Source organism: Bombina bombina, chromosome 11 (genome assembly GCF_027579735.1).
Source record: "Bombina bombina isolate aBomBom1 chromosome 11, aBomBom1.pri, whole genome shotgun sequence".
In the NCBI taxonomy this organism is placed as follows: domain Eukaryota; kingdom Metazoa; phylum Chordata; class Amphibia; order Anura; family Bombinatoridae; genus Bombina; species Bombina bombina.
This window is the reverse complement of record NC_069509.1, coordinates 180,579,146-180,605,547: the sequence shown is the minus strand read 5'-3', so window position 1 is coordinate 180,605,547 and position 26,402 is coordinate 180,579,146. Positions and strand designations below refer to the sequence as shown.

The 26,402-nt window shown below is 35.8% G+C and overlaps 1 protein-coding gene across 1 annotated transcript in view; it reads left to right on the top strand.

Annotated features, from left to right (window-relative positions):
- Positions 1 to 26,402, top strand: part of CLEC16A (C-type lectin domain containing 16A) — a 641,924-nt gene that overhangs the window by 141,270 nt on the left and 474,252 nt on the right. Inside the window, exons 6-8 of the mRNA XM_053694266.1 lie at positions 10,747 to 10,847; positions 23,037 to 23,159; positions 25,711 to 25,820. Coding sequence (XP_053550241.1) covers positions 10,747 to 10,847; positions 23,037 to 23,159; positions 25,711 to 25,820 — 334 coding nt within the window. The remainder of the gene's footprint in view (positions 1 to 10,746; positions 10,848 to 23,036; positions 23,160 to 25,710; positions 25,821 to 26,402) is intronic.

Sequence of the window (26,402 nt, the reverse complement as noted above, 5' to 3'; positions counted from 1 at the left end):
ACAGCGCACACAGGTGCACATTACACATGCACAGCGCACACAGGTGCAACCTACACATGCACGGTGCACCCTACACATGCACAGCGCACAGGTGCACTCTACACATGCACAGCGCACACAGGTGCACATGCACAGCGCACACAGGTACACACTACACATGCACAGTGCACTCTACACATGCACAACGCACACAGGTACACACTACACATGCACAGTGCACACTACACATGCACAGCGCACAGGTGCACTCTACACATGCACAGCGCACAAAGGTGCATACTATACATGCACAGCACATTTGATTATATCTATATATCCAATTGTGCTTCTGTTTCTATTGTCAGTCGATTCTGAAAGTCTTTATGATGTTCAATCCATTAAATATAAGCAGTAGGTGTGTTTTTAATTAACCAATAGTATTTGCTTGTGCCTTTTAAATATTGTCACATCTGATGTAACTTATGGGTTATGATTATGGCAAAGTGTTGCCGAAATGCGTAAGACTTTGTTTCTGCACTATTATTGGAGTGATATCACTATGGATGCCCCTTTAACTGTACCCCAATAAAGGATTTGATAGTTTTTAAGAAGGCTGCCGTTTATGGAACTTTATTTATCCTACATGCACAGCGTACACAGGTGCACACTACACATGTACAGCACACAAGTGAACACTACACATGCACAGCACACAGGTGAACACTACACATGTACAGCACACAGGTGAACACTACACATGCACAGCACACAGGTGAACACTACACATGCACAGCACACAGGTGAACACTACACATGCACAGCGCACAGGTGAACACTACACATGCACAGCGCACAGGTGAACACTACACATGCACAGCGCACAGGTGAACACTACACATGCACAGCACACAGGTGAACACTACACATGCACAGCACACAGGTGCACTCTACACATGCACAGCGCACAAAGGTGCATACTATACATGCACAGCACATTTGATTATGGAACTTTATTTATCCTACATGCACAGCGTACACAGGTGCACACTACACATGTACAGCACACAAGTGAACACTACACATGCACAGCACACAGGTGAACACTACACATGTACAGCACACAGGTGAACACTACACATGCACAGCACACAGGTGAACACTACACATGCACAGCACACAGGTGAACACTACACATGCACAGCACACAGGTGAACACTACACATGTACAGCACACAGGTGAACACTACACATGCACAGCACACAGGTGAACACTACACATGCACAGCGCACAGGTGAACACTACACATGCACAGCGCACAGGTGAACACTACACATGCACAGCGCACAGGTGAACACTACACATGCACAGCACACAGGTGAACACTACACATGCACAGCACACAGGTGAACACTACACATGCACAGCGCACAGGTGAACACTACACATGCACAGCGCACAGGTGAACACTACACATGCACAGCACACAGGTGAACACTACACATGCACAGCGCACAGGTGAACACTACACATGCACAGCGCACAGGTGAACACTACACATGCACAGCGCACAGGTGAACACTACACATGCACAGCGCACAGGTGAACACTACACATGCACAGTGCAAACAGGTGAACACTACACATGCACAGCGCACAGGTGAACACTACACATGCACAGTGCAAACAGGTGCACACTACACGTGCACAGTGCACACTACACGTGCACAGTGCACACTACACGTGCACAGTGCACACTACACGTGCACAGAGGTGCATACTACACGTGCACAGAGGTGCATACTACACGTGCACAGAGGTGCATACTACACGTGCACATAAGTGCATACTACACGTGCACAGTGCACACTGGTGAACACTACACATGCACAGTGCACACTGGTGAACACTACACATGCACAGCACACAGGTACACAGTGCACAGAGGTGCACACTACACATGCACAGCACACAGGTACACACTACACATGCACAGCACACAGTTGAACACTACACTTGCACAGCGTACACAGGTGCACACTACACATGCACAGCGCACACAGGTGCACACTACACGTGCACACTACACGTGCACATAAGTGCATACTACACGTGCACACTACACGTGCACATACGCAATTCAAATATACTGCACACCACAGAAATACAGAACATACACAGGTGCACATTACACAAGTACACACGTGCACCGCAGATATATTCCATACACACAGACACACATATATTTTAAAAAAATATACAAAGTGTTTGGAAGTGGCGCCAATCAAGGCTCTCTGAATATTAAGAATAAAAAGTAGTTTACTATGATATAGATATATAAATAAAGCAAATTGCTACAGCTGTAAGTTTGTAAGAAATAAAATACAATTTATTAATACATTGGATAATAATCGCAATCAATGAAAAATAAAAATTAAGTCACTATTTAAAACTTCAATCAGTCACTATCTGAGGACACCGGTGTCTACTCTAAAACTTCACTGATAAAATTCACTGAAAAGTACAATTTGACCAAATCAATAAAACAATCCTTAGAGTTAGGTAAATTGAGATTAAAACATTAGGCAATGATAATAGCATCACACATTGTTCATGTCTTTACAAATACCGTTAACCAAGTTACATCTACAGCTACATCTAACCGCTAAATTCAAAACCTACATCTGACACTGAATTTTTTACCTGCATGATTGATAGCGACCTAATGCTGTCTTGATTGAAAGAAACTTTCTGCGTGCTTGATTGTTATAAACTAGATGCCTGCAGTTTAACCTCAGCATTGATTACAGCAGACTTTAATACATCAGATTCCAGTGTTTCATACTTTGTAACAAGCAAAAAACATATTTTTAGGAATTGGATACCCAGACCATCAAGTCTTAAAGTCTGAGTTCCCAACCCTGACTTGGTTAACGGTATTTGTAAAGACATGAACAATGTGTGATGCTATTATCATTGCCTAATGTTTTAATCTCAATTTACCTAACTCTAAGGATTGTTTTATTGATTTGGTCAAATTGTACTTTTCAGTGAATTTTATCAGTGAAGTTTTAGAGTAGACACCGGTGTCCTCAGATAGTGACTGATTGAAGTTTTAAATAGTGACTTAATTTTTATTTTTCATTGATTGCGATTATTATCCAATGTATTAATAAATTGTATTTTATTTCTTACAAACTTACAGCTGTAGCAATTTGCTTTATTTATATATCTATATCATAGTAAACTACTTTTTATTCTTAATATTCAGAGAGCCTTGATTGGCGCCACTTCCAAACACTTTGTATATTTCTCCAACATTGGTGTGTCCGGTCCACGGCGTCATCCTTACTTGTGGGATATTCTCTTCCCCAACAGGAAATGGCAAAGAGTCCCAGCAAAGCTGGTCACATGATCCCTCCTAGGCTCCGCCCACCCCAGTCATTCTCTTTGCCGTTGCACAGGCAACATCTCCATGGAGATGGTTAAGAGTTTTTTGGTGTTTAAATGTAGTTTTTATTCTTCTATCAAGTGTTTGTTATTTTAAAATAGTGCTGGTATGTACTATTTACTCTGAAACAGAAAAGGATGAAGATTTCTGTTTGTAAGAGGAAGATGATTTTAGCAGACAGTAACTAAAATCGATTGCTGTTTGCACACAGGACTGTTGAGATGAAGTAACTTCAGTTGGGGGAAACAGTTAGCAGACTTTTCTGCTTAAGGTATGACTAGCCATATTTCTAACAAGACCATGTAATGCTGGAAGGCTGTCATTTCCCCTCATGGGGACCGGTAAGCCATTTTCTTAGTCAAACATAAAAGAATAAAGGGCTTAAAAAAGGGCTTAAAAACTGGTAGACATTTTTATGGGCTAAAACGATTGCTTTATTGGGGCATATTATGCAGATTCTAGCTAATAATTGGCATTATAATCTTGGGGAACGTTTAAAAAACGGCAGGCACTGTGTTGGACACCTTTTTTAGTCTGGGGGCCTTTCTAGTTATATAACTGGGACTGTATAGGGGTCAAATTTAAAAACGGCTCCGGTTCCGTTATTTTAAGGGTTAAAGCTCTGAAATTTGGCGTGCAATACTTTTAATGCTTTAAGACACTGTGGTGAAATTTTGGTAATTTTTGAACAATTCCTTCATACTTTTTCACATATTCAGTAATAAAGTGTTTTCAGTTTGAAATTTAAAACGTTTTTTGTGCTTTGTTGACAAGTTTAAGCCTGTTTAACATGTCTGTACCATCAGATAAGCTATGTTCTATATGTATGAAAGCCAATGTGTCTCCCCATTTAAATTTATGTGATAATTGTGCCATAGTGTCCAAACAAAGTAAGGACAGTAATGCCACAGATAATGATATTGCCCAAGATGATTCCTCAAATGAGGGGAGTAAACATGATACTACATCATCCCCTACTGTGTCTACACCAGTTATGCCCTCACAGGAGGCCCCTAGTACATCTAGTGCGCCAATACTTATTACCATGCAACAATTAACGGCTGTAATGGATAACTCCATAGCAAATCTTTTATCCAAAATGCCTACTTATCAGAGAAAGCGCGATTGCTCTGTTTTAAACACAGAAGAGCAAGAGGGCGCTGATGATAACTGTTCTGACATACCCTCAAACCAATCTCAAGGGGCCATGAGGGAGGTTTTGTCTGATGGAGAAATCTCAGATTCAGGAAAAATTTCTCATCAAGCTGAACCTGATGTTGTGACATTTAAATTTAAATTAGAACATCTCCGCGCACTGCTTAAGGAGGTGTTATCTACTCTGGATGATTGTGACAATTTGGTCATTCCAGAGAAATTATGTAAGATGGACAAGTTCCTAGAGGTTCCGGTGCCCCCCGACGCTTTTCCTATACCCAAGCGGGTGGCGGACATAGTAAATAAAGAGTGGGAAAAGCCTGGCATACCTTTTGTTCCCCCCCCTATATTTAAGAAATTATTTCCTATAGTCGACCCTAGAAAGGACTTATGGCAGACAGTCCCCAAGGTCGAGGGGGCGGTTTCTACTCTAAACAAACGCACTACTATTCCTATCGAAGATAGTTGTGCTTTCAAAGATCCTATGGATAAAAAATTAGAGGGTTTGCTTAAAAAGATTTTTGTACAGCAAGGTTACCTTCTACAACCAATTTCTTGCATTGTTCCTGTCACTACGGCAGCGTGTTTCTGGTTCGAGGAACTAGAAAAGTCGCTCAGTAGAGAATCTTCGTATGAGGAGGTTATGGACAGAGTTCAAGCACTTAAATTGGCTAACTCTTTTGTTTTAGATGCCGCTTTGCAATTAGCTAGATTAGCGGCGAAAAATTCAGGGTTTGCTATCGTGGTGCGCAGAGTGCTTTGGCTAAAGTCTTGGTCAGCGGATGTGTCTTCCAAGACAAAATTGCTTAACATTCCTTTCAAAGGTAAAACATTATTTGGACCAGATTTGAAAGAGATTATTTCAGACATCACTGGGGGAAAGGGCCACGCCCTCCCACAGGATAGGTCTTTTAAGGCTAAAAATAAGCCTAATTTTCGTCCCTTTCGCAGAAACGGACCAGCCTCTAATTCTGCATCCTCTAAGCAAGAGGGTAATACTTCACAACCCAAACCAGCCTGGAAACCAATGCAAGGCTGGAACAAGGGTAAGCAGGCCAAGAAGCCTACCACTGCTACCAAAACAGCATGAAGGGATAGCCCCCGATCCGGGACCGGATCTAGTGGGGGGCAGACTCTCTCTCTTTGCTCAGGCTTGGGCAAGAGATGTTCAAGATCCTTGGGCGCTAGAAATAGTTTCTCAAGGTTATCTCCTGGAATTCAAGGAACTACCCCCAAGGGGAAGGTTCCACAGGTCTCACTTATCCTCAAACCAAATAAAGAGACAGGCATTCTTACATTGTGTAGAAGACCTGTTAAAGATGGGAGTGATACATCCAGTTCCAATAAGAGAACAAGGAATGGGATTTGATTCCAATCTGTTCATAGTTCCCAAAAAAAGAGGGAACATTCAGACCAATTTTGGATCTGAAGATCCTAAACAAATTTCTCAGGGTACCATCGTTCAAAATGGAAACTATTCGAACGATCCTACCCACCATCCAGGAAAGTCAATTTATGACTACCGTGGATTTAAAGGATGCGTACCTACATATTCCTATCCACAAGGAACATCATCAGTTCCTAAGGTTCGCTTTTCTGGACAAGCATTACCAGTTTGTGGCACTTCCATTCGGATTAGCCACTGCTCCAAGGATTTTCACAAAGGTACTAGGGTCCCTTCTAGCGGTTCTAAGACCAAGGGGCATTGCAGTAGTACCTTACTTGGACGACATCCTAATTCAAGCGTCGTCCCTGTCAAAAGCAAAGGCTCATACGGACATCGTCCTAGCCTTTCTCAGATCTCACGGATGGAAGGTGAACAAAGAAAAAAGTTCTCTGTCCCCGTCAACAAGAGTTCCCTTCTTGGGAACAATAATAGATTCCTTAGAAATGAGGATTTTTCTGACAGAGGTCAGAAAATCAAAACTTCTAAGCTCTTGTCAAGTACTTCATTCTGTTCCTCGTCCTTCCATAGCGCAGTGCATGGAAGTAATAGGATTGATGGTTGCAACAATGGACATAGTTCCTTTTGCACGAATTCATCTAAGACCATTACAACTGTGCATGCTCAGACATTGGAATGGGGATTATACAGACTTGTCTCCGATGATTCAAGTAGATCAAAAGACCAGAGATTCACTCAGTTGGTGGCTGACCCTGGACAATCTGTCACAGGGAATGAGCTTCCGCAGACCAGAGTGGGTCATTGTCACGACCGACGCCAGTCTAGTGGGCTGGGGCGCGGTCTGGGAATCCCTGAAAGCTCAGGGTCTATGGTCTCGGGAAGAGTCTCTTCTCCCGATAAACATTCTGGAGCTGAGAGCGATATTCAATGCTCTCAGAGCTTGGCCTCAACTAGCAAAGGCCAAATTCATAAGGTTTCAATCAGACAACATGACGACCGTTGCATATATCAATCATCAGGGGGGAACAAGGAGTTCCCTGGCGATGAAAGAAGTGACCAAGATAATTCAATGGGCGGAGGATCACTCCTGCCACTTGTCTGCGATCCACATCCCAGGAGTGGAAAATTGGGAAGCGGATTTTCTGAGTCGTCAGACATTCCATCCTGGGGAGTGGGTAACTCCATCCGGAAATCTTTGCCCAAATAACTCAATTATGGGGCATTCCAGACATGGATCTGATGGCGTCTCGTCAGAACTTCAAGGTTCCTTGCTACGGGTCCAGATCCAGGGATCCCAAGGCGACTCTAGTAGATGCACTAGTAGCACCTTGGACCTTCAACCTAGCTTATGTATTCCCACCGTTTCCTCTCATTCCCAGGCTGGTAGCCAGGATCAATCAGGAGAGGGCCTCGGTGATCTTGATAGCTCCTGCGTGGCCACGCAGGACTTGGTATGCAGACCTGGTGAATATGTCATTGGCTCCACCATGGAAGCTACCTTTGAGACAGGACCTTCTTGTTCAGGGTCCATTCGAACATCCGAATCTGGTTTCCCTCCAACTGACGGCTTGGAGATTGAACGCTTGATTTTATCAAAGCGTGGGTTTTCAGATTCTGTAATAGATACTCTGATTCAGACTAGAAAGCCTGTAACTAGAAAAATTTACCATAAAATATGGAAAAAATATATCTGTTGGTGTGAATCCAAAGGATTCCCATGGAACAAGATAAAAATTCCTAAGATTCTATCCTTTCTACAAGAAGGTTTGGAGAAAGGATTATCTGCAAGTTCTCTAAAGGGACAGATCTCTGCTTTATCTGTTTTACTTCACAAAAGACTGGCAGCCGTGCCAGATGTTCAAGCATTTGTTCAGGCTCTGGTTAGGATCAAGCCTGTTTACAGACCTTTGACTCCTCCCTGGAGTCTAAATCTAGTTCTTTCAGTTCTTCAAGGGGTTCCGTTTGAACCTTTACATTCCATAGATATTAAGTTACTATCTTGGAAAGTTTTGTTTTTAGTTGCAATTTCTTCTGCTAGAAGAGTTTCAGAGTTATCTGCTCTGCAGTGTTCTCCGCCCTATCTGGTGTTCCATGCAGATAAGGTGGTTTTGCGTACTAAGCCTGGTTTTCTTCCGAAAGTTGTTTCTAACAAAAATATTAACCAGGAGATAGTTGTACCTTCTTTGTGTCCGAATCCAGTTTCAAAGAAGGAACGTTTGTTACACAATTTGGACGTAGTCCGTGCTCTAAAATTCTATTTAGAGGCTACTAAAGATTTCAGACAAACATCTTCCCTGTTTGTTGTTTATTCTGGTAAAAGGAGAGGTCAAAAAGCGACTTCTACCTCTCTTTCCTTTTGGCTTAAAAGCATTATCCGATTGGCTTATGAGACTGCCGGACGGCAGCCTCCTGAAAGAATCACAGCTCACTCCACTAGGGCTGTGGCTTCCACATGGGCCTTCAAGAACGAGGCTTCTGTTGACCAGATATGTAAGGCAGCGACTTGGTCTTCACTGCACACTTTTGCCAAATTTTACAAATTTGATACTTTTGCTTCTTCGGAGGCTATTTTTGGGAGAAAGGTTTTGCAAGCCGTGGTGCCTTCCGTTTAGGTAACCTGATTTGCTCCCTCCCTTCATCCGTGTCCTAAAGCTTTGGTATTGGTTCCCACAAGTAAGGATGACGCCGTGGACCGGACACACCAATGTTGGAGAAAACAGAATTTATGCTTACCTGATAAATTACTTTCTCCAACGGTGTGTCCGGTCCACGGCCCGCCCTGGTTTTTTAATCAGGTCTGATGAATTATTTTCTCTAACTACAGTCACCACGGTATCATATGGTTTCTCCTATATATATTTCCTCCTGTCCGTCGGTCGAATGACTGGGGTGGGCGGAGCCTAGGAGGGATCATGTGACCAGCTTTGCTGGGACTCTTTGCCATTTCCTGTTGGGGAAGAGAATATCCCACAAGTAAGGATGACGCCGTGGACCGGACACACCGTTGGAGAAAGTAATTTATCAGGTAAGCATAAATTCTGTTTTTTTTAGATATCCTAATCGATTGCTCAGGTGGTGAATAAAGCAATCAGGAGGTTGGCAAATCTGAAACACACTTATTTCCAGCTTGCACACTCTTTGCTTGTACACATATATTTTAACTTGGATATCTAACACAACAATGATTCCTGTAGGTCTTCGCACTAAGTTTTGAGCATTGTGTTTGTATTTGTGATCTTAAACCATCATGTTGAGATACCGTGAGCGCCTGTTACACGGAATTAGTGCTCATTCTAGTATTTTTTATTCAGCACAAACTTTACATCTTTTAATTTCTTTACTGTCACACTTTTGGTAATATGATCTATAGACAGTATGTCTCTTACTTTACTACAGGGTAAGCTGTGTCACCAATATCCAAGATGGCACACAAAGCAGATTTGCTGGCACATCATCTCTAGGCTACAAACATACAACTGCAGTACTTAATACACTATTTTTCTTATGAGTCCATGATCTATATCAGAACTAAGCTTTAACTGTTTATTTATATATATATTTACTTTATGTCCCTTTACATCTTTACATTAAAAAAAAAGATGCCCAGGGCATTAGAGAATATCTTTAGAAGAATACCACTATCAAAAAGGTGTTCTACCTCTGCTTTATAACGTGCTTTTTTATCATACCACAAGGCACTAATGGAACCTTTAGCTTTTCATAAGCTTAGAAAATAAATCAAAACTGTTGCATGAATTTCTCAAAGTATTTTCTGAAGGAACTATTGGTGAAGAGCGGCAAATATATACTGTGATATATACTGTGATATATACTGTGATATATACTGTGATATATACTGTGATATATACTGTGATATATACTGTGATATATACTGTGATATATACTGTGATATATACTGTGATATATACTGTGATATATACTGTGATATATACTGTGATATATACTGTGATATATACTGTGTTATATACTGTGTTATATACTGTGATATATACTGTGATATATACTGTGATATATACTGTGATATATACTGTGATATATACTGTGATATATACTGTGATATATACTGTGATATATACTGTGATATATACTGTGTTATATACTGTTATATACTGTGTTATATACTGTTATATACTGTGTTATATACTGTGATATATACTGTGATATATACTGTGATATATACTGTGATATATACTGTGATATATACTGTGATATATACTGTGATATATACTGTGATATATACTGTGATATATACTGTGTTATATACTGTGTTATACACTGTGATATATACTGTGTTATATACTGTGTTATATACTGTGTTATATACTGTGATATATACTGTGATATATACTGTGATATATACTGTGATATATACTGTGATATATACTGTGATATATACTGTGTTATATACTGTGATATATACTGTGATATATACTGTGATATATACTGTGATATATACTGTGTTATATACTGTGATATATACTGTGATATATACTGTGTTATATACTGTGTTATATACTGTGTTATATACTGTGATATATACTGTGATATATACTGTGTTATATACTGTGTTATATACTGTGTTATATACTGTGATATATACTGTGATATATACTGTGTTATATACTGTGTTATATACTGTGTTATATACTGTGATATATACTGTGATATATACTGTGTTTCAGCCATGGAACAGAGAACGCTTTGTGTGATTTCTTCCTCTCTGCTTTTGTTCTTCAGGCCGTTCCTTGACATGGTGTATAGTGCGTTGGAGTGCGCCGAGGAGGATTACTATGCTCTCTTTGTCTTGTGTCTGCTGTATACAATGTCCCACAACACAGGTGAGAGTATTGTATTGTAGGTAGTTCAAGTTCATGCAATATAAATCTGTTTAGTTCTGAAGTAGAATTGCTGGAGTGACAATTATAAGCACAGACACACTAAACCAATGACATAAGCCGTAATAATGATCTTAGCTGGAAGAGCTGAAGGTGAAACCATATCTGATAGTGATAAACAATACGAATGAAGAATGCAGAATTTACAACATTATTATTCTCTTTTATTGAAATCTTATTTTGGAAGAAGCTCTGATGATATATATAGTATACAGTTAGTTACCACATCTGGCCAAATGGGACAAGCCCAGGTACCACGTCAAGGTCTCTCGCAGAACCTGGGTCCCTAAACCAGCCAAACAATGCAAGCTCTTAATCCGACAAACTGGGAACAAGTCAACGGTACACAGACTTATGTAATCACCCTAGACATATACAAAACACAGAAGAGGACTTCACTTTCAGACTTGACTGGGTACACATCCTGTGACCCTGCAACATGCTCAGCCCTGGGTGCCCTGGGACCCAGGTTTTGAGAGAGGCCTTGGCGTGGTACCTGGGCTTGTCCCATTTGGCTAGATGCGGTAACTAACTCTTCCAGTTTTCCTTTTAATCTTAGCTGAGAGCTTGTAAGTAAGTGCTGGACTTTCTCTGTGTGTTGTATTAGTTTATTTTGTAATTTTCCCTATGGGCCTTGCACCCAGACCTGTCGGGGGTTAACTGCCAGGGACAGAGACAGCACAGCTTCCTGAGAGTGCTTTTGAGCACCCAGGGCTGTGCATGTTGCAGGGTCATGGGTTGTTTACCTAGTTCAGTCTGAGAGTGCAGTCCCCTTTATATATATATATATATCTTAAGACATTTTTTAATTTATCAAATGTACTTTGTTCTCTTGCATGCATAGATTACCTAGGTAGGTTCAGGAGCAGGAATGCACTGCTAGCTGCTGGTTGGTGGCTACACACGTATGCTGCTTCTCATTGGCTCACCTGATGTGTTAAGCTTTAACGGTGTGTTTAACCTATTTTGCATGAGATAAAATGATGTGCAAACAGTATTGCAATATTATATATATAGCGCTGGAGAATCTGTTGGCGCTTTACAAATAACCGATAATAATAATAATATTAAATTGCTCTAACACATTAGATAATTTTATTTGTGCAGTTTTATGTCCCTTAGAATAGAGCAGTTCAGGTTGTGAGGTTGTGAATGCAGCAAGTCACGTCATCATAGGTCTGGTCTGAATGTTATTGCTTTATTTGTGTTGTGAAGGAAGGGGATAATTACTGCTGTATATGTTAATCACTGCTCTATATAATTTACAAGAAGGAGTTAATCGCTGCTCTGTATGATTTACAAGAAGGAGTTAATCACTGCTCTATATGATTTACAAGAAGGAGTTAATCACTGCTCTGTATGATTTACAAGAAGGAGTTAATCACTGCTCTATATGATTTACAAGAAGGAGTTAATCACTGCTCTATATGATTTACAAGAAGGAGTTAATCACTGCTCTATATGATTTACAAGAAGGAGTTAATCACTGCTCTGTATGATTTACAAGAAGGAGTTAATCACTGCTCTGTATGTGATTCAGATAGGGCATGAACTATTAAACACCTTTCTAATTGACTTCTATTATCTAATTTGCTTCATTCACTTGGTATCCTTTGTTGAACAGGCTCATGAGTGGCAATGTATGACTGGGAGCTAGCTGCATTGTTGCTCCGTCAAGAATACCATGGAGAATGAAGCAATTTGATAATAGAAGTAAATTGGAAGGTTATTTAAATCTGAATCATGAAATAAAAAAATGGGTTTCACATCCCGGCACACCTGTTGCCATATGGCTAAATACACATGCACACTCCTAAGCTCACCTAGAATTCATTTTTAACAAAGAATGCCAAGACAACTATGCACAATTGATAATAGAAGTAAATTAGAAAGTGATTTAGAATGTCATGCTCGGTCTTGAGCTTAATTCTGATTGTTCGGTTCCTTTAAGCACTATTCTGCCTGGCATGGCCTGAGTTGTCAGTGGGATCAAGTTTGTCATTTCTGGGCATAAACTAGGTGGGTTTCATTTTTTAAAATTTGAAAATAGCAATGTGTTGGTCACACTGGTAAGGGGTTAATCATTGCTGTATGCATGTCTTGCAGGATGGGGTTCATCACTGCTCTTTACTTCTGGCATGAAATAGTGAATATTTGGTAGGTATTTAGTGATGTTCACCTCCTCAAGGAAAACTTCACTCCAAGGAATCTCTTTTCCTGATATAAATATTAGAGATCCATAGTTCAGTACATCAAAGGATGTCACAGACAAATTTCCATTTCCTACCTCTACACATTTCAGTAGTACCAGCTGTTTTATCAAGAGATAAAACAAAATTCTCACAAGAGCTCTCATTGATAAAGACAGCTGGTACTGTTGAAACGCGTAGAGAAAGGAAATCGAAAAGAGCCTTATTATTGCTTAGATTAAAGAACCACTGTGTTTTTATCCGGAACTTCAAATAAAGCGACACAATTAGCTTCATTCTCTCTGTGATTACCATCCTTTGGTGCGTTGCTGTTTCATTTGACATACTACACTATGGCATAATCATAGAAAACAGATCTTTTGCGCTTAAACAGCTAGACACTTTCACACTGGAGTAATGCTGACTAACTATGATTATACCTGTATTTTGAGTAGATCTGCAGAGAGCTACTCCATTTGTGCTTGTTTTTTTGCCGACACTACCATCCTTTAACTCCTACCCTAATTTGCTTTACTGATACTACACTATGGCAAAAATCTCTTTATATGCTACTTACCGCACCGCTTTATACCTACCAAATGTTTGAGTTAGCGCAAGGAGAAGCTGAAGCAGCCTGCGTCTTCATCCAGAAGGGATGTTGTTTTGATTCAACAGTTTCCTATGCTATTAATCTTTTCTTTGTAATTATGAAGTAGTGAATAAAGATATTATGAAAATGATAAAATATAAAGGGCCAGATTACGAGTCAGGCACAAACGTTTGTGCGCAAGTGATAAGGGTTTATCGCTGGTGTTTGCACTCATCGGGCTTGAAAGTAAACGTGATCACTTGAGCGCAATCTCGATTTACACTAGAATGATTACCGTGTCCTCAGAGCTCTGGTTAACTGTTTAGTGAAACTAAAATGTTGCACAAAGCACATAAAAAATACATTACACAGTACAGTTATACACATAATAACACTATCTAATAAATATACCTTACATAGTACAGTTACACACATAGCACTAATAAATATACCTTACATAGTACAGTTACACACATAATAACACTATCTAATAAATATACCTTACATAGTACAGTTACACACATAGCACTAATAAATATACCTTACATAGTACAGTTACACACATAATAACACTATCTAATAAATATACATTACACAGTACATTTACACACATAATAACACTATCTAATAAATATACATTACACAGTACAGTTACACACATAATAACACTATCTAATAAATATACATTACACAGTACAGTTACACTCATAATAACACTCTCTAATAAATATACATTACACAGTACAGTTATACTTATAATAACACTGTCTAATAAATATACATTACACAGTACAGTTACACTCATATTAATACTATCTAATAAATATACATTACACAGTACAGTTACACACATAATAACACCATCTAATAAATATACATTACACAGTACAGTTACGCATATAATAAAACTGTCTAATAAATATACATTACACAGTACAGTTACACACATAACACTATCTAATAAATATACGTTACACAGTACAGTTACACACATAATAACACCATCTAATAAATATACATTACACAGTACGGTTATGCATATAATAACACTGTCTAATAAATATACATTACACAGTACAGTTACACACATAACACTATCTAATAAATATACCTTACACAGTACAGTTACACTCATAATAACACATCTAATAAATATACATTACATAGTACAGTTACAATCATAATAACACTATCTAATAAATATACATTACACAGTACAGTTACACACATAACACTATCTAATAAATATACATTACACAGTACAGTTACACACATAACACTATCTAATAAATATACATTACACAGTACAGTTACGCATATAATAACACTGTCTAATAAATATACATTACACAGTACAGTTACACACATAATAACACTAATAAATATACATTACACAGTACAGTTACACACATAATAACACTATCTAATAAATATACATTACATAGTACAGTTACACACATAACACTATCTAATAAATATACATTACACAGTACAGTTACACTCATAATAACACATCTAATAAATATACATTACATAGTACAGTTACAATCATAATAACACTATCTAATAAATATACATTACACAGTACAGTTACACACATAACACTATCTAATAAATATACATTACACAGTACAGTTACACACATAACACTATCTAATAAATATACATTACACAGTACAGTTACGCATATAATAACACTGTCTAATAAATATACATTACACAGTACAGTTACACACATAATAACACTAATAAATATACATTACACAGTACAGTTACACACATAATAACACTATCTAATAAATATACATTACATAGTACAGTTACACACATAACACTATCTAATAAATATACATTACACAGTACAGTTACACACATAATAACACTATCTAATAAATATACATTACACAGTACAGTTACACACATAATAACACTGTCTAATAAATATACATTACACAGTACAGTTACATTCATAATAACACTATCTAATAAATATACGTTACACGGTACAGTTACACACATAATAGCGCAATCTAATAAATATACATTACACAGTACAGTTACACACATAACACCATCTAATAAATATACATTACATAGTACAGTTACACACATAACCCTATCTAATAAATATACATTACACAGTACAGTTACACTTATATTAACACTATATAATAAATATACATTACACAGTACAGTTACACTTATATTAACACTATATAATAAATATACATTAAACAGTACAGTTGCACTTATATTAACACTATATAATAAATATACATTAAACAGTACAGTTATACACATAATAACACTGTCTAATAAATATACATTACACAGTACAGTTACACTCATAATAACACTGTCTAATAAATATACATTAAACAGTACAGTTATACACTTAATAACACTGTCTAATAAATATACATTACACAGTACAGTTACACTTATATTAGCACTATATAATAAATATACATTAAACAGTACAGTTATACACATAATAACACTGTCTAATAAATATACATTACATAGTACAGTTACACTTATATTAACACTGTCTAATAAATATACATTACATAGTACAGTTACACTTATATTAACACTATCTAATAAATATACATTACACAGTATAGTTACACTCATATTAACACTGTCTAATAAATATACATTACACAGTACAGTTACACACATAATAACACTGTCTAATAAATATACATTACATAGTACTGTTACGCTCATATTAACACTGTCTAATAAATATACATTACACAGTACAGTTACACACATAATAACACCATCTAGTAAATATACATTACACAGTACAGTTATACACATAATAACACTGTCTAATAAATATACATTACACAGTACAGTTACACACATAATAACACTATCTAGTAAATATACATTACACAGTACAGTTATACACATAATAACACTGTCTAATAAATATACATTACACAGTACAGTTACACACATAACACCATCTAATAAATATACATTACACAGTACAGTTACACACATAATAACACCATCTAATAAATATACATTACACAGTACAGTTACACACATAATAACACTATCTGATAAATATACATTACACAGTACAGTTACACACATAATAACACCATCTAATAAATATACATTACATAGTACAGTTACACACATAATAACACTATCTAATAAATATACATTACACAGTACAGTTACACACATAATAACACTATCTAATAAATATACATTACACAGTACAGTTACACACATAATAACACCATCTAATAAATATACATTACACAGTACAGTTACACACATAATAACACTATTTAATAAATATACATTATACAGTACAGTTACACACATAACACCATCTAATAAATATACATTACACAGTACAGTTACACACATAATAACACCATCTAATAAATATACATTACACAGTACAGTTACACACATAATAACACTATTTAATAAAAATACATTACACAGTACAGTTACACACATAATAACACTATTTAATAAATATACATTACACAGTACAGTTACACTTATAATAACACTGTCTAATAAATATACATTACACAGTACAGTTACACTTATAATAACACTATCTAATAAATATACATTACACAGTACAGTTACACACATAATAACACTATCTAATAAATATACATTATACAGTACAGTTACACACACAATAACACTGTCTAATAAATATACATTACACAGTACAGTTACACACACAATAACACTGTCTAATAAATATACATTACACAGTACAGTTACACTTATAATAACACTATTTAATAAATATACATTACACAGTACAGTTACACACATAATAACACTATCTAATAAATATACATTACACAGTACATTTACACACATAATAACACTATCTAATAAATATACATTACACAGTACAGTTACACACATAATAACACTATCTAATAAATATACATTACACAGTACAGTTACACACATAATAACACTATCTAATAAATATACATTACACAGTACAGTTACACACATAATAACACTATCTAATAAATATACATTACACAGTACAGTTACACACATAATAACACTATTTAATAAATATACATTACACAGTACAGTTACACACACAATAACATTGTCTAATACATATACATTACACAGTACAGTTACACTTATAATAACACTATCTAATAAATATACATTACACAGTACAGTTACACTCATAATAACACTGTCTAATAAATATACATTACACAGTACAGTTACACACACAATAACACTGTCTAATAAATATACATTACACAGTACAGTTACACACACAATAACACTGTCTAATAAATATACATTACACAGTACAGTTACACTTATAATAACACTATTTAATAAATATACATTACACAGTACAGTTACACACATAATAACACTATTTAATAAATATACATTACACAGTACAGTTACACACATAATAACACTATTTAATAAATATACATTACACAGTACAGTTACACACATAATAACACTATTTAATAAATATACATTACACAGTACAGTTACACACACAATAACACTGTCTAATAAATATACATTACACAGTACAGTTACACTTATAATAACACTATTTAATAAATATACATTACACAGTACAGTTACACACATAATAACACTATTTAATAAATATACATTACACAGTACAGTTACACTTATAATAACACTATCTAATAAATATACATTACACAGTACAGTTACACACATAATAACACTATTTAATAAATATACATTACACAGTACAGTTACACTTATAATAACACTATCTAATAAATATACATTACACAGTACAATTACACTTATAATAACACTATTTAATAAATATACATTACACAGTACAGTTACACACATAATAACACTATTTAATAAATATACATTACACAGTACAGTTACACACATAATAACACCATCTAATAAATACACATTACACAGTACAGTTACACACATAACACATCTAATAAATATACATTACACAGTACAGTTACACACTTAATAACACTGTCTAATAAATATACATTACACAGTACAGTTACATACATAATAACACTGTCTAATAAATATACATTACACAGTACAGTTACACACATAATAACACCATCTAATAAATACACATTACACAGTACAGTTACACACATAATAACACATCTAATAAATATACATTACACAGTACAGTTACACACTTAATAACACTGTCTAATAAATATACATTACACAGTACAGTTACATACATAACACTGTCTAATAAATACACATTACACAGTACAGTTACACACATAATAACACATCTAATAAATATACATTACACAGTACAGTTACACACATAATAACACTATATAATAAATATACATTACACAGTACAGTTACATACATAATAACACTGTCTAATAAATATAGATTACACAGTACAGTTACATACATAATAACACTGTCTAATAAATATACATTACACAGTACAGTTACACACATAATAACACTATTTAATAAATATACATTACACAGTACAGTTACACACATAATAACACCATCTAATAAATACACATTACACAGTACAGTTACACTCATAATAACACTATCTAATAAATATACATTACACAGTACAGTTACACTTATAATAACACTATTTAATAAATATACATTAAACAGTACAGTTACACTTATAATAACACTATTTAATAAATATACATTACACAGTACAGTTACACACATAATAACACCATCTAATAAATATACATTACACAGTACAGTTACACACATAACACCATCTAATAAATATACATTACACAGTACAGTTACACACATAATAACACCATCTAATAAATACACATTACACAGTACAGTTACACTCATAATAACACTATCTAATAAATATACATTACACAGTACAGTTACACTCATAATAACACATCTAATAAATATACATTACACAGTACAGTTACACACACAATAACACTGTCTAATAAATATACATTACACAGTACAGTTACACTTATAATAACACTATCTAATAAATATACATTACACAGTACAGCTACACACATAATAACACTATCTAATAAATATACATTACACAGTACAGCTACACACATAATAACACTATCTAATAAATATACATTACACAGTACAGCTACACACATAATAACACTATCTTATAAATACATTACACACTACAGTTACACTCATAATAACACTAATAAAAAATATTTTACAAATTATATTGCACACAAAAGTTATAAGGGCTCAAATAATATTTTATTAATGATCTAATAGGCATCTTTAAGATTTGGTTTACATTTATTCCTGTGTTCTTTTAGCCCCCACTCCCTTGTCACATAGGTTATTCGCATCATTTACCTATGAATACTCTTGTTAGTTGCTAATTTTCTAAAATCTTTTGTTATTTCAAGTCTTTTTTTTTTCTGAAGGTTTCTTTTCCATTTTCTCTTTCATTGTGGTTTTGTTTTTCTCAGTACAAAGACCTTTTATATGACTCTCTGCGACTTAGACTGAACATTGTCATTCAGTGCGTTCCTGGAAACCTGATCTTTACAGCAACCGTTTTCCAAGAATCGCTATACAATAGTTTATTATATAATAGCAGATTACTTACAGTGTTTTGTGATTTTGTGACAAATGATTGCAGAGAAACAAGCTGTTGTGTTAGCAGGAACCCTTAATACTTCTGAATTAACTCACAGGTAGTAAATTATAGATGACTGTGCTCTGTGAGCATTAAATCCACCCTCTAATGAGCCTGAGAACTCCGGTATTTACTATCTTATTGTTTCCGTGAATTAATATAACAGCGCTTCTTAAAAAGACTCCTTATCATTCTAAAAGTGAAACATGGATCAAATGCATGCAACATTTCTCAAGCCATATGGCCTGAAAAAGGCTGAGCGTACACATGAAATATTAGTCAATCTATTTTTATCACCTATAAAGAATCAAGGGCTCCATTTATAAAGATGCGGATGTAGTTTTGGAGCTCTGGCAGACTTACTCACGTTAGCCTACTAAGCATTGTTTGTAAGACCATTCCGCCACATGATAGAGAAATTAGGCAGCGGTAAAATCACCCAGATAACTCTCTGGGTCTTAACTTTTATGACCTATCGTGCACCCTAAGGAATCCAAAACTTAAAGGGACACTGTACCCAAAAATTTTCTTTCGTGATTCAGATTGAGCATGACATTTTAAGCAAATTTCAAATTTACTCCTATTATCAAATTTTCTTCATTCTCTTGGTATCTTTATTTGAAATGCAAGAATGTAAGTTTAGATGCCGGCCCATTTTTGGTGAACATCCTGGGTTGTCCTTGCTGATTGGTGGATAAATTCATCCACCAATCAAAAAGTGCTGTCCAGAGTACTCAAACCAAAAAAAAGCTTAGATGCCTTCTTTTTCAAATAATGATAGCAAGAGAACGAAGACAAATTGATAATAGGAGTAAATTAGAAAGTTGCTTAAAATTGCATGCTCTTTCTGAATTATAAAAGAAAAAATTTGGGTTCAGTGTCCCTTTAATCCTTTGCTTTAGAAATAAAGCCAATAATCTGTATTTGCTCCTGCCAATAAACTCTGTCTATTTGGCTGCTACCACACTTCTAATTTGTCCAGTCAACTGACTGTCCACTGACTTTATATCAAAGGTCAACAAGCAAATATCAAGTAGCTGTACAAAGTTGGCAAACAATTCCTGTTGACATGGGAAGACTGTATAAAAGTGTGTGCATGTGTAAGCGCATTCCTAAGTCAAGTCAGGAGTAGGCTCTAGGGGAGAAAGAGAGGTTTAGTGTTGGGTAATTGGGGACTATTACATAAGTTGTTTAGCTAAAACAATTGTGTTGGCAAGACGAGCAGAATATGTGTAGTGTAAAAGTGTACTGCTTTTATTATGTCCCTTTAACTGTGTTTTATCCCTTTAAAGCGGGAGCATTTGTGCAGTAACAAAATTAGTATCTAATTGCATTAGAATGTCCATGATAAAAAATAAAGTATACACCATCTTTAAATCTAGTAAAATAAGATGATGTATTGTTTATTCGCCACCCTGAAAGGCCACGCTCTTACTTAATATAGTCATTTTATTTCAATATTAGATAATGTGGTTAGTTCTGTTTCAGGACTGGCTACACTCCATGTAAACTAAATATATTCTCAGAAATTTCTGTATATTTATTCAGTCGCAGTATATTCTGAGGAAAATATATTCCTATTGCGTCTTAGATTTTCCTGATTATTTTGCCTTTTGTTTTAAAGTTCATTACGGGAAATGAAATGTTGAATAAATGTGATCCAAGAAAAATGATGTTTAATTTAGTTTCTTTAACCTGGCATGGGCGATACTGAATATAACCTTATTCCTCTGTAAGCATATTTCAGCTGTGCAACAAGCAGTCACTGTTTATTAGGGCAGGAAGTGTTGGGAAACGTTAGCTCCTAAGAAATCTGTAGTTGGAATAAAGTTTGTTGCTTTACTTGCCGCTTAGGCCAGGACTTTGAGGTTCTCATAAGAACTTATAAAGGTGTAGCGGCCGCATAGTAATACAACTGTTAAATTTTATATTGTGACGGAAATTAATCTTTTTATTCACCAGGTTTACCCAGAAACAATCTGGAGAAATAGATATGAAGGTACTTAGTATTAGTATAGAGTTCAATAATGAAGCTGCAAAGTGCACATCACAATTCTATATATATGAAATTTAAAAAGAAAATCTAAAGAAAGCTAAAGGGATATAAAACAGACGTTTGCTTTCGGATATTTTGTTAGGATCTGAATACAGAAGTTGGCGGACGCTCGTGGCCTTCGGCTCTTTTTGGCACCGGATTTATTCTTGTGAAAGTTCAGCGCACTAAAATGTGTGCAAATCTAGATCTTAGTGTGTTAAACTTTCACAAGAATAAGTCTAGCTCTGAAAAAAGCCTAAGTCCACGAGCTCCGACGAGGCTAGACACTGGCTACACACGTATGCCACTTATGACTTATGACTCATGGGCCTGTGCATTGCTGCTCCACAACTGACTATATGTGCTTAACTTTTTTGCAGAGGGTTAAATATATTGTCATAGACCAGCCATAGTGTGAATGCATTTTTACAAATCATACCGTTAAAAGGACATTAAACTGCAATAAGAAAATAGCTTAGCGCCTTTAAAAAACCTTCCTATTGCAGTTGTTTGTCCTTTTAACACCACACGCTTCCCTACTTGTGAAGTATATTAGTAGTTCTGTAATGGTTCCTTTGTATAACAATAAAAACCTAATGCCTTTTACATACTAAATAAATGTAACATTTGGTGTCTTTGTTACTAGGAATACATCAAACTAAGCTGGAAAGAATCCAATTGCCGCCTCATCTTGCAAAAGAAAATCGTTCTTACAATCATGTTTTGTCTGAAAGGCTTATCAGACTAATGAGCCATGCAGCCCAGCCAGGTAAAAAGTGTGTGCTTAAGTATATATAGCATTTAAAGGGACAGTATACACCACTTTCATGTAACTGCACTACTATACCGAAGAATATGCACAGATACTGATATAAAAATCCAGTATAAAATCTTTTAAAAACGTATTTAGAAGTTCCCAATTTAGCACTGTTGATGTTAGGCTGCGACACCCAGTGAAAGGGGCTGAGAGCATGAACCTCCCCCTTCTCTGTATATAAAAAGACCCATTATACAAACAGAAGCAGTCTGAAGTCTGTAGACATCAGTATACATCTAATACTTTGAGGCTTGGTTAGGAGTCTGAAAATCAGCACAATGTTATTAAAAAATAAGCAAAACAATAGATTGTTACAAAAACTCTCCCAGATGGGCTATATAAATAGATCATCTACAAAATATTTATGCAAAGAAAAATCTATTTCTAGAATCTGACACAGAAAACAAACAACAAAGCTCTCTCCTTACTAGCTGAGTGATTAAAAGTTCATTCAAATATTTTTTTTATAGCTGCATTAGATATAAAGTCATTAAAGGGCCATGATACCCAAATGTTGAATCACGTGAAAGTGATGCAGCATAGCTGTAAAAAGCTGACTAGAAAATATCACCTGAACATCTCTATGTAAAAAACTAAGATATTTTACCTCAAAGGTTCCTCTGTAGCCACATCCCATTGTAAAGGACTTCTAAGCAACAAATCAGTATGTCTGTCCCTGGACAGTGGAAGGAGTGAGCATTCGTGCACACTCATCTTATTTCCCTATTCAGTGTAAGGAAGTTTACAATGAAATCTCATGAGAGTTAAGTGAAATCTCATGAGATCACAGTAAAAGAGTTCATGACCTCAGCACTGCTGATGCCGATTGGCTGCTGTTCATTTCTTCTTCTTTTTTTTTTTTTTTCTTTTTTTTACCTGCAGCTGAAGTATAACTTTTTACACAGCACTTATTCTGGTGAGCTGAGGAAATTGTGAGGTAAAATATCTTCCTTTTTTACATAGAGATGCTCAGGTGATATTTTCCTGTCATCGTTTTACAGTTATACTGCATCAGTTTCAAGTGATTTAGCATATGAGTATTATGTCCCTTTAAGCAACAGAATTTCATATTATCTTTGTTCAAAACATGTTTTTTTTATTGCACAGTAAACACCTTAAGCTGTTTATACAAATTGTTTGATTATGCATGGTAAAATCAATTTGCAATATACTTTATTATATATTTTGCCCCTTTTCATGTAATTTAGCTCTGATATACTAATCAGATCTGCTAATTTTCAGAACAAAACCTAACCCTGCTACATATCTGTCCCGATTTAGCAGATACAAATTGCAAAACAATGCAGTTTATATTAATATAATGGCTGTGGTTAGCCTTGTTGTTTGCAGACTGAAGCCCAGATTGGCTCTGCCAAATAAGGCAACAGGTGGGTGGAGTTTTGCTATTGATGAAAAATTGCAGCAAATAAAAATGGTTAATTTGTTTTACAAATGTTAAGATTTATTTTTCTACAACAGCATAGAAATTTAATTACAAGTTGTTTAGTGTCTCTTTAAAGTGAAGGTCAATTTTGATGAATTAGTGCCCGGTTTTTAATAATCCTATTAAATACAAGGGCACTTTAATTAATTTCACTTGTTTTCTTCAAAAACTTACCTTTTAATTTTGGCAGCCGCTCCAGCACTCCCTCCGCCCGTCGTAAGCCATCTTCGCGGGTCCAAAATGACGAATCCCTCTTCCTCCAATCACGGCGTTGCATCAGGCCAAGATTCCCCCGAGGGGGGAGCCGTGATTGAAGGAAGCCGATTCGTCATTTCTGACGTCTGCAGAAGCTTCCGACGGCCGTGGGAATCGCTGGAGCAGCTGCCAGGATTAAAAGGTAAGTTTTTGAAGAAAAAGAGTGAAATGGCAATTTTGATGAATTAAAGTGCCCTTGTTTTTAATAGGATTATTAAAAACCGGGCACTAATTCATCAAAATTGACCATAACTTTAAGCATTTTGTGAGTTTTGCTAATCTAGTGCACTACAGACCTGCTCTGATTTATAAATTCCTTCTTAAAGGGATAGTCTAGTCAAAACTTCATGATTCCGATACAGCAGCAATTTAAGCAACTTTCTAATTTACGCCTATTGTCAATTTTTCTTTGTTCTTTTGGTATCTTTATTTGAAAAAGCAAGAAAGTAAGCTTAGAAGCCGGCCCATTTTTGGTTCAGCACCTGGGTAACGCTTGCTGATTGGTGTCTAAATGTAGCCACCAATCAGCAAGCACTACCCAGGTGCTGAACCAAAAATGGGCCGGCTCCTAAGATACCACAAGAACGAAGAAAAATTGATATTAGGAGTAAATTAGAAAGGTGCTTAAAATTGCTGCTCTATCTGAATCATGAAAGTTTAATTTTAACTAGACTGTTCCGTCTAGTCTTGTTTTACGTTACACGCTAGTAACTGTGTACCTATGTTTTTTTCTACATAAACACCTACAAGAGTTCTAACCCTGTGGCGCCTTGTTATAAAATTCCTAGTGTTGTGTTGTTACAGATGGGAAAGTGCGTCTGGCTACGCTAGAGCTTGCGTGCATTCTTTTAAAGCAGCTAGTGCTGTCTGAAAGTGGCTGCGTTATCAAAGACGTCCATCTCGCCTGTTTGGAGGTAAGTGCGAAAAAAAAAAAATTACGCTTTTTTGTCTTGTTGACTGTGCATTTACGCAGGTCCTGAACAACCCATGGTGGGGAGAAAGTGCTTCCTTAGGAAAAAAATAATAAATAAACAATACATCTTCTCCAGCAACAATACAGAACAGTTCACTTTTTTATTATTTTACAAATGAGTGATCTATGTCTTGAGCGTCCTTTTTTGTACTTTTGAAAGATTTATCTCTCTCCTTAAAGGGACAATGTACTTTAATGTGTTCCCAATTATTAGTTTTACCTGCTGTAGTGTATTAAAATGTTTACAATGAACTCCTTTATGTTTATTTTGTCATTTTAAATAACTGCTGTTGCCTGTTGAAACTACTACTAATGTAAATATAAATACTGCAGTATTCTTTCTAGAATAGCTATGTAAACAATGGCAACACCCCCCTAATGGGGAGGGAGAAAGAGGTACTAAAATGTTCATTTTTAATTTCCTTTTATAAAAATTGGCATTGCCCACACAGAAAGATAAAAGGGGGCTTTATGTATAAGGAGAAAGATTAGATAAAATGGTTTTCTCTCCCTGTAAGATCAG